At 49.7% G+C, this 10,000-nt stretch overlaps 1 protein-coding gene across 2 annotated transcripts in view; it reads left to right on the top strand.

Annotated features, from left to right (window-relative positions):
- LOC121547092 (slit homolog 1 protein-like) overlaps positions 1–10,000 on the top strand; it is a 238,691-nt gene that overhangs the window by 112,047 nt on the left and 116,644 nt on the right. For both annotated transcript variants that reach the window (XM_045209881.1, XM_045209880.1), the window contains exon 5: positions 9,791–9,862. In XM_045209881.1, the coding sequence (XP_045065816.1) occupies positions 9,791–9,862 (72 nt within the window). The remainder of the gene's footprint in view (positions 1–9,790; positions 9,863–10,000) is intronic.

Raw genomic sequence — 10,000 nt, 5'->3', positions numbered from 1 at the left:
AACTCTCCAAGCCTGCATAACAGACTCATAAAATGGAGTCAGGCCAGGCAACTCACCCCCCTCCAGCTTTAAGAGGAAAAGGTGCTTGTCTAAGCCCAAACAGCCCGCTCTCCTCATCAATGTGTAGGCTGTGTCAACCCAGCTAGAACCGTCACTGTACAACAGTCTCTGTGCTGCTTGAAGCCGGAAAGCCATGATCCTGGAAGAAATGTCCACCAGGCCTTGCCCACCCTCGTGCAGTGGCAAGTACAGGGCTGAAGCTTTAATCCAATGTTGTCCAGACCAGAAGAAGTTGACAAGGGTCCTCTGAAGCTCTTGTATCAGACCCTTTGGTGGCTGTAAAATCATTAGTCTGTGCCACAGGGTAGAGGCAGCAAGATTATTAGCTACCAGTACCCTTCCCCTATAAGACAGCTGGGGCAGCACCCATTTCCATCTTGACAGTCTGGCACACACTTTCTCCACTACACCCTCCCAGTTCTTTTTCTGAAAGACATCGGAGCCTAGAAAACCCCCCAAAGTCTTCATCCCATCTCTGCCCCACTGAAGCCCCCTGGTAACCGTGGAGCGGACCCCATCTGAAGCTGGCCTGCCCACAGCGCTTCACTCTTTCCCCAATTGACTCTAGCTGAGGAGGCCCCCTCATACACCTTTAAAGCGTCTGAGAGAACCTTAACATCCTCACCCCCTGTAATAAAAACTGTCACGTCATCTGCATACGCAGACAGTGCTATCGTGGGACCCTTCATTACACCTGGCACAGAGAAACCAGTAAGCTTCGCTCTTAAAAAAACAAAGCATTGGTTCAATCGCCAGACTATATAACTGCCCTGAAATTGGGCATCCCTGCCTGATGCCCCTTTGGACAGGGATGGGACAACTCAAACCACCCCCCACCTTCACCATACAGGAGGCCCCAGCATACAGTAAATTCATCCAAGACAAAAAAACATCCCCAAACCCAAAGGCTTTCATTGTTTTAAACAAGTACTGGTGGTCCACACGATCAAAAGCCTTCTCCTGATCCAAAGAAAGTAAACCCACATTTACATCAGACAGTTTACAAATGTCTAAAACATCTCTTATTAGAAACAAGTTGTCAACAATAGAGCGATCAGGTACACAGTAGGACTGGTCCTTGTGGACCAACAATCCCAGATACTCTTTCAACCTGTTTGAGAGACACTTAGAAACAATTTTATATTCTGCACACAGCAAAGCAACAGGTCTCAATTTTTTATGAGAGCCAAATCCCCCTTTTTGGCAACAGTGAAAGTACCGCACGTTGACAAGATACAGGAAGAGAGCCCTCATGAAAAGATTCACACACCACTTCATAAAAATCCTCCCCAATAGACCCCCAAATGTGCTTATAAAACTCAGATGGTAAACCATCAATGCCAGGGGCTCGGCCTGTTGAGAGCTGCATAACTGCTGTGGACAGCTCTTGTAGTGTAATGTCAGAGTCCAATGCGACTCTTTGCTCAGGTCCCAATTGAGGAAGACTGTGTAACAACTGTTCAGCACACAGAGAGTCACAATCCTCCGCCTTATAGAGGGCAGAATAGAAATCCACGGCATGTTGACGCATTTCACTGTCATCCGTGGTCACCTTCCCATCAGGGAGACGAAGGCAGACCATCTGTTTACGTTGCAATGTCGACTGTCCTAGGTTTAAAAAAAAAGCACTAGGAGCATCCATATCCTTGAGGGAAGCGAAACGAGACCTAATCAAGGCACCCTTCACTCTTTCATGCAGAAACGACCTCAGTTCATGTTTCTTGTCCTGTAAATTCATGACTAGTCCGGGGTCATTCTGAGTGAGCAACTTCAATTCAATAGATTTAATGTCCTGTTCAAGGGCCCTGATAGTCTCTTTAACTTCAATTCGAGACAGAGCAGTATACTGTTGACAAAATAATCGTATTTGGGCCTTCCCAACCTCCCACCATTGTCTCAAGGACTCAAAATTCCCTTTTGTAACCCTCAATTTTTCCCAAAACAACAAAAACCTTTCACAAAACATGACATCATGTAACAATTTAACATTAAAATACCAATAAGATGAAGACCTTCGTGGACAGGACAAGTGAATATCAACAGTGACAATATGGTGATCAGAGAAACCCACAGGAGTAATGTCACACCTTCCAACCCTACTACAGTATTGCTCAGATACATACAACCTGTCTAACCTTGCTGCACTGACATGACCTTCATTAACTTTTAGCCATGTGTACTGCCTAATTTTTGCATTCCTTACTCTCCACACATCAGAAAGCTCAAACTCAGTTAATAGACCAGACAGACAAATTGCTGACCGCAGGTGAGGTTCTTCAGCGGTGCGAACAACAGTAAAATCCACTGTACAGTTCCAGTCCCCCCCTAAAACCATACACCCCTCTTGGTCACACTGTCTTAAGGTTTCCTTTATTTTATCAAAACCAGCAATACGCTCTGTACCCTCATTAGGAGCATAAACATTCAAAAAAACAAACAAAAACCCCATAACATCCACCTTGACCAATAAAACCCGACCCTTGACAATCTCTGTTGTAGATACCACAGTCACCCCTAAGCCTGAAGAAAACAAGATTGCCACCCCAGCACTGAAATTAGTACCATGACTGAAAAAGGAAAAGCAGAAGATACCACAGAGAAACCAGACAAAGAGAATAGAACACCCTATGAGGCATAATCATCATCATTATTAAAATTTTCTCTTAACCTGACCACGTTTCCCACCACCTTTTGCTGCTGCAACAGCAGTAACACATTTCCTCAAGCGAAACCGCTTCTTCTCACTCAACTGGTCTAACCCCACCGTCTTCTGTAACATCACAGCTGACCTCACAAACTTATCAACATCAAAATAATCTGCCAATTTGACAGATTTCCCAAAAGTCTGACCCAGAAACCCATTTACCTCCTCTAGATCGTAAATTGAGTCCTCACCAGCTGATATCGTATCAAGAGAGATATCCATCTCCTTCTCCTGATCCTCCTCAACTGAGGCCACAGACCACTGACTCCCCTCTACCACATCCCTTTCAACACTCCCCACTTGCACCCCATCACTCGTACCAGGCATCTCCTCCACTACCTGGGAGACTAGCCCCACCTGAACCCCATTACTCGTAGTGGGCATCTCCTCCACTACCTGGGAGACTAGCCCCACCTGAACCCCATTACTCGTAGTGGGCATCTCCTCCACTACCTGGGAGACTAGCCCCACCTGAACCCCATTACTCGTAGTGGGCATCTCCTCCACTACCTGGGAACCTAGCTCCACATGAACCCCCCCCTGTACCCTAGCACTCATAGTGGGCATCTCGTCCACTACCTGGGAGATTAGCTCCACATGTACCCCCTCCTGTACCACAGCACTCGTACTGGGCACCTCCTCACCAGTCTGAGGAAATGGCCCTTCAGATGCATCCTTACCTTCTACAACAATTTTTTCCTGCTGCATAACATTTCCCTCTGGTACAAGTTGCACCTCTGTGCCCTCAACACGGACAACTTGTTCCTCAGCAACAGATGCGTGTGGCTGCTCTACCACTGTCAGCCCACCTCTTCCTACATCAGTGGGCCCAGGCGTTACGAGGACCACCTGCGCCCCTCCCTCTGCCTTCTCCCTTTTCGGGCAAGCATGTCGCTTATGACCAACATCTCCACACTCAAAACACCGTTGACTACCCGTACTAGCATAAGCCATATACAGTCTATTGTCATACTTGACTTTAAACGATAACTCCAAAGTCTGCTCCGGTGAGTCCAAAAACATAAACACCTGTCGCCGAAACGACATAATCTGTTTCAACGCCGGGTGTTTGCAACCCAATGGGACAACCTTAATTGAACTTGCAAACTTCCTGTCACGATCGTCTAGAACAGATGAAGAGGACCAAGGCGCAGCGTTGCAGGCAAACATACTCATTTATTAGTGAAACGCGATCAAAACAACAAAAGACGGTAACGTGACAGTAAACGGTCAAACACAACCAACACGAAACAAGAACCCACAAACACAAAGTGAAAACAGACAGTTTAAATATGGCTCCCAATCAGAGACAACCAGCAAACAGCTGACACTCGTTGCCTCTGATTGGGAGTCACTTAGGCCAACACAGAAAACAACAACCTAGAACACCCAACATAGAAACAACCCACACAGAACGAACACACCCTGGCTCAACATACAGAGTCCCGGAGCCAGAGCGTGACAGTACCCCCCCCTAAAGGCGCGGACTGCGACCGCGCCTCAAAAAGAGCAAAACAGGGGAGGGCTGGGTGGGCATACCTCCTCGGCGGCGGTTCCGGCTCCGGGCTTGACCACCACCCCTCCATAATCCCCCCGTAGCGCCCCTGGTCCGGTCTGACCCCGCTGGCTGGATCTGGACTGGACATCAACGGAGCAGATTGCTTAAGCTCCGTTGTGGAGCAGCTGACCTGTACCTGATCAGGCACCGGACTGACGACGCGCACCCCTGGCTTGGCGCGTGAGGCAGGAACGGACCGGACCTGGCTGACGATGCGCACCCCTGGCTTGGTGCGTGGAGCAGCAACGGACCGGACCGGGCTGACGATACGCACCCCTGGCTTGGTGCGTGGAGCCGGAACGGGCCTCACCGGACTGACGACTCGCATCCCTGGCTTGGTGCGAGTAGCAGGAACAGGCCGGGTCGGGCTGGCGACGCGCACCGTAGGTTTGGTGCGAGTGGCAGGAACAGGCTGGGTCGGGCTGGCGACGCGCACCGTAGGTTTGGTGCGAGTGGCAGGAACAGGCCGGACCGGGCTGGCGACGTGCACCGTAGGTTTGGTGCGAGTGGCAGGAACAGGCCGGACCGGGCTGGCGACGCGCACCGTAGGTTTGGTGCGAGTGGCAGGAACAGGCCGGGTCGGGCTGGCGACGCGCACCGTAGGTTTGGTGCGAGTGGCAGGAACGGGCCGGACAGGGCTGACGAAACGCACCACAGACTTGGTGCGGGGAGCAGGAACAGGCCGGGCCGGGCTGGCGACGCGCACCACAGACTTGGTGCGGGGAGCAGGAACAGGCCGGACCGGGCTGGCGACGTGCACCATAGGCTCGGTGCGGGGAGCAGGAACAGGCCGGGCCGGGCTGACGACACGCACCACAGGCTCGATGCGAGGAACAGGAACAGGCCGGACCGTACTGGGGACACACACCACTGGCCCTACGCAGGGATCAGGAACGGGCCGGACCGGACTGGTAACACACCCCAGTACCTCTCGCCGTGCCTCCACACTTTCCCTCTCCTCTGTGACCAGTGGCCCCCTTAACCTGGCGGCCTCCTCTGCACACCCGCTGGACCGCTCCATCGCGGCCTCCGGCTGCCCCGTAGTCCACGTCGTGAGCCCCCCCCAAAATTTTCTGGGGTTCTCTCCTCCCCGTGGACCAGGCCTCCCTAGTTCTCGCCAGACTCTCACTCCACTGCTTCAAAGTCCAACCTCTCTGTTCTTCACTTGGCTTGGCCCAGTCAAGACTCTTAATCCATTGCTCCATAGACCAGCCTCTCTTCTCTTCACTTAGCGGGGCCCAGTCGAAACTCCTACTCCACTGATCCCAGGTCCTTCCTCTCTCCTCTTCACGCTGCTTGGTCCCGTTTTGGTGGGTTCTTCTGTCACGATCGTCTAGAACAGATGAAGAGGACCAAGGCGCAGCGTTGCAGGCAAACATACTCATTTATTAGTGAAACGCGATCAAAACAACAAAAGACGGTAACGTGACAGTAAACGGTCAAACACAACCAACACGAAACAAGAACCCACAAACACAAAGTGATAACAGACAGTTTAAATATGGCTCCCAATCAGAGACAACCAGCAAACAGCTGACACTCGTTGCCTCTGATTGGGAGTCACTTAGGCCAACACAGAAAACAACAACCTAGAACACCCAACATAGAAACAACCCACACAGAACGAACACACCCTGGCTCAACATACAGAGTCCCGGAGCCAGAGCGTGACACTTCCCAAAGCGCAATAACTCGCGCTCAATAGCTCATTTGGAATAAACGGCGGTACATTTGAAATCGTTACCCTTGTTGACGGAGAAAAAAGCGCCGTAACTTGAATAAACATTCCTTTAAGAAGTACGCCATGCACAACCATACGATCAACAAGGCGCTCTTCTTTAAGAAATACCACCACCGCTTTATTCATCCGTGACGCATAAGCAACATTCTCATATCCTACCTTCTCTCCTACGGCGACAGGAACCTCCTCCACCGTGACAGTAGCTTCAGTAACACACCTAAAGCCGTGCCGAAGTGACAGGGACGGCGTCCCCATTCGGGCCGCCATCCCCACCAAAATCAGGGTAATTTCGACACGAAAAACAATATACTTAATTCTACCACAACAAGAAAATAGAAATAATAACCTTAATCATGCATAGAAGAAAAAAGGATATCACCAAGAAAAGGAAAACCCAGGATATCTAACTCTACACAACACTCGCACTTAGCACTCACTCAAACAATTCCCAGCAGCACCAAACACTCCCAGCATGCAGAGAGAGAGAGAGAGAGAGAGAGAGAGAGAGAGAGAGAGAGAGAGAGAGAGAGAGAGAGAGAGAGAGAGAGAGAGAGAGAGAGAGAAAGAGAGAGAGAGAGATGGAGAGAGAGAGCGAGAGAGAGAGAAAGAGAGAGAGATAGAAATGGAGAGCGAGAGAGAGAGAAAGAGAGAGAGATAGAAATGGAGAGAGAGAGAGCGAGAGAGAGAGAGAGAGAGAGAGAGAGAGAGAGAGAGAGAGAGAGAGAGAGAGAGAGAGAGAGAGAGAGAGAGAGAGAGAGAGAGAGAGAGAGAGAGAGAGAGAGAGAGAGAGAGAGAGAGAGAGAGAGAGAGAGAGAGAGAGAGAGATGGACGGAAAGAGAGAGATGGAGGGAAAGAGGGAGGGAGAGAGAGAGAGGGGGGGAGGGAGAGAGAGAGAGAGGGGGAGGGAGGGAAGGAGAGAGAGAGAGATGGACGGAAAGAGAGAGATGGAGGGAAAGAGGGAGGGAGAGAGAGAGAGAGAGAGGGAGAGAGAGAGGGAGGGAAAGAGGGAGGGAGAGAGAGAGAGGGGGGAGGGAGGGAGAGAGAGAGAGGGGGAGGGAGGGAAGGAGAGAGAGAGAGAGAGAGAGAGAATGAGAGAGAAAGAGGGGGGAGGGAAAGCGAGAGAGAGAGAGAGAGAGAGAGAGAAAGAGAGAGAGATGGAGAGAGAGAGAGAGAGAGGGAGGGAGAGAGAGAGAGAGAGAGGGGGGGGGGATATGGTGTGTGTGTCTTCTGTAAGCCTATGTAAAGGAGGCCATGAGTGTTCTCTTTACGTCTGTTGGGCTGTGGGAGTAAGACAGGAGCTCCTTTTGTTTCACAGTAAGAGGGGCAGCTTCTCTCTGAATGAGGTTAGAACACCATTAACCAGAAAACAAAGACATGCTAATTAAAATTATGACTACTAGTGTTTCTCTCTCTCTCCCTTTCCTTCCTCCCCTCCACTCACTCCATCTCTCACTCTACACCTCTCGCTCTACACACACACACACACACACACACACACAAACCCTCTCTCTCACACACATGCAAACTTTCACTCCAGCCTTATGTATTCACCATGTAGGTCCTAACAGGACCTCTCTTGCCTGTTTGGAGGGTTTTTGTGCAGGCACTGAGTTGGATACCTCTCACTAGGTCTCACAAGGGTCCTTAGGGAACGTTTTAGCATGAGTGAACACCAAATAATACAGCTACCTACTATACTGTAGCCCTCTGCATGACGCTCCACACCTAGGGCTTTTTGGCACTGATACAGCTATACAGATGAATGACTTGTGTTTTTTCTCTTCATCTTTTCATCTTGATGAAGAATATAATGCCGCTACAGAGAGTTTAGTCCTCAGGAAGCTTTTACTCACAGCTGAGTGGTTTGCTCAGCTCTTTGTTAGGAACTACTGTACGATGAAGTACAAAAAGGCCATTTCATTCAGACTAAAATAGCTTTTTCCTTTGTGCATAGTTGCTATTCATGTTAAAGAGCATGTATGCACGCATGACTGTAAGTCGCTTTGGATAAAAGCGTCTGCTAAATGGCATATTATTATTATTATTATGAAGGAAACTCAGCTCATCCACCACCAATGTGTCATAATGCTCTCACAGTGTTGTCATCCTACATAGCCCTCTATCTATCCTGGCTGGGTGGTTTTTCTCCTACATAGCCCTCTATCTATCCTGGCTGGGTGGTTTTTCTCCTACATAGCCCTCTATCGATCCTGGCTGGGTGGTTTTTCTCCTACATAGCCCTCTATCGATCCTGGCTGGGTGGTTTTCCTCCTACATAGCCCTCTAACGATCCTGGCTGGGTGGTTTTCCTCCTACATAGCCCTCTATTGATCCTGGCTGGGTGGTTTTCCTCCTACATAGCCCTCTATCTATCCTGGCTGGGAGGTTTTCCTCCTACATAGCCCTCTATCTATCCTGGCTGGGTGGTTTTTCTCCTACATAGCCCTCTATTGATCCTGGCTGGGTAGTTTTCCTCCTACATAGCCCCCTATCTATCCTGGCTGGGAGGTTTTCCTCCTACATAGACCTCTATCTATCCTGGCTGGGTGGTTTTTCTCCTACATAGCCCTCTATCTATCCTGGCTGGGTGGTTTTTCTCCTACATAGCCCTCTATCTATCCTGGCTGGGTGGTTTTCCTCCTACATAGCCCTCTATCGATCCTGGCTGGGTGGTTTTTCTCCTACATAGCCCTCTATCGATCCTGGCTGGGTGGTTTTCCTCCTACATAGCCCTCTATTGATCCTGGCTGGGTGGTTTTCCTCCTACATAGCCCTCTATCTATCCTGGCTGGGAGGTTTTCCTCCTACATAGCCCTCTATCTATCCTGGCTGGGTGGTTTTTCTCCTACATAGCCCTCTATTGATCCTGGCTGGGTAGTTTTCCTCCTACATAGCCCCCTATCTATCCTGGCTGGGAGGTTTTCCTCCTACATAGACCTCTATCTATCCTGGCTGGGTGGTTTTTCTCCTACATAGCCCTCTATCTATCCTGGCTGGGTGGTTTTTCTCCTACATAGCCCTCTATCTATCCTGGCTGGGTGGTTTTCCTCCTACATAGCCCTCTATCTATCTTGGCTGGGTGGTTTTTCTCCTACATAGCCCTCTATCGATCCTGGCTGAGTGGTTTTCCTCCTACATAGCCCTCTATCTATCCTGGCTGGTGGTTTTCCTCCTACATAGCCCTCTATCTATCCTGGCTGGGTGGTTTTTCTCCTACATAGCCCTCTATCTATCCTGGCTGGGTGGTTTTCCTCCTACATAGCCCTCTATCTATCTTGGCTGGGTGGTTTTTCTCCTACATAGCCCTCTATTGATCCTGGCTGGGTAGTTTTCCTCCTACATAGCCCCCTATCTATCCTGGCTGGGAGGTTTTCCTCCTACATAGACCTCTATCTATCCTGGCTGGGTGGTTTTTCTCCTACATAGCCCTCTATCTATCCTGGCTGGGTGGTTTTTCTCCTACATAGCCCTCTATCTATCCTGGCTGGGTGGTTTTCCTCCTACATAGCCCTCTATCTATCTTGGCTGGGTGGTTTTTCTCCTACATAGCCCTCTATCGATCCTGGCTGAGTGGTTTTCCTCCTACATAGCCCTCTATTTATCCTGGCTGGTGGTTTTCCTCCTACATAGCCCTCTATCTATCGTGGCTGGGTGATGTGTGTGTTAGCTTCTAGAGGTTGGGTAACAGTGTCTTTGATCTAACGTCCTCATGTTGTTGTCTTCACAGAGATCTGAGTGAAAACAACATCCAGTCTATCCCCAGGAAGGCATTCAGAGGAGCTACAGACATCAAGAACCTGTGAGTGACTTTTCAGTCTCAGTATCAGATTAGTAAATTAATGAAGAAATGATGAATTGATGGATGAATAAATTAATGGATGGATGGATGAATGGATAAATGTGTCTGTGTGTGTCAGTGTGTGTCTGTGTGTGTCAG

The sequence above is a fragment of the Coregonus clupeaformis genome, chromosome 31, assembly GCF_020615455.1.
Source record: "Coregonus clupeaformis isolate EN_2021a chromosome 31, ASM2061545v1, whole genome shotgun sequence".
Classification (NCBI taxonomy): Eukaryota; Metazoa; Chordata; class Actinopteri; order Salmoniformes; family Salmonidae; genus Coregonus; species Coregonus clupeaformis.
The sequence above is the reverse complement of the archived record's forward strand: the minus strand, read 5'-3'. Positions and strand labels throughout refer to the sequence as shown.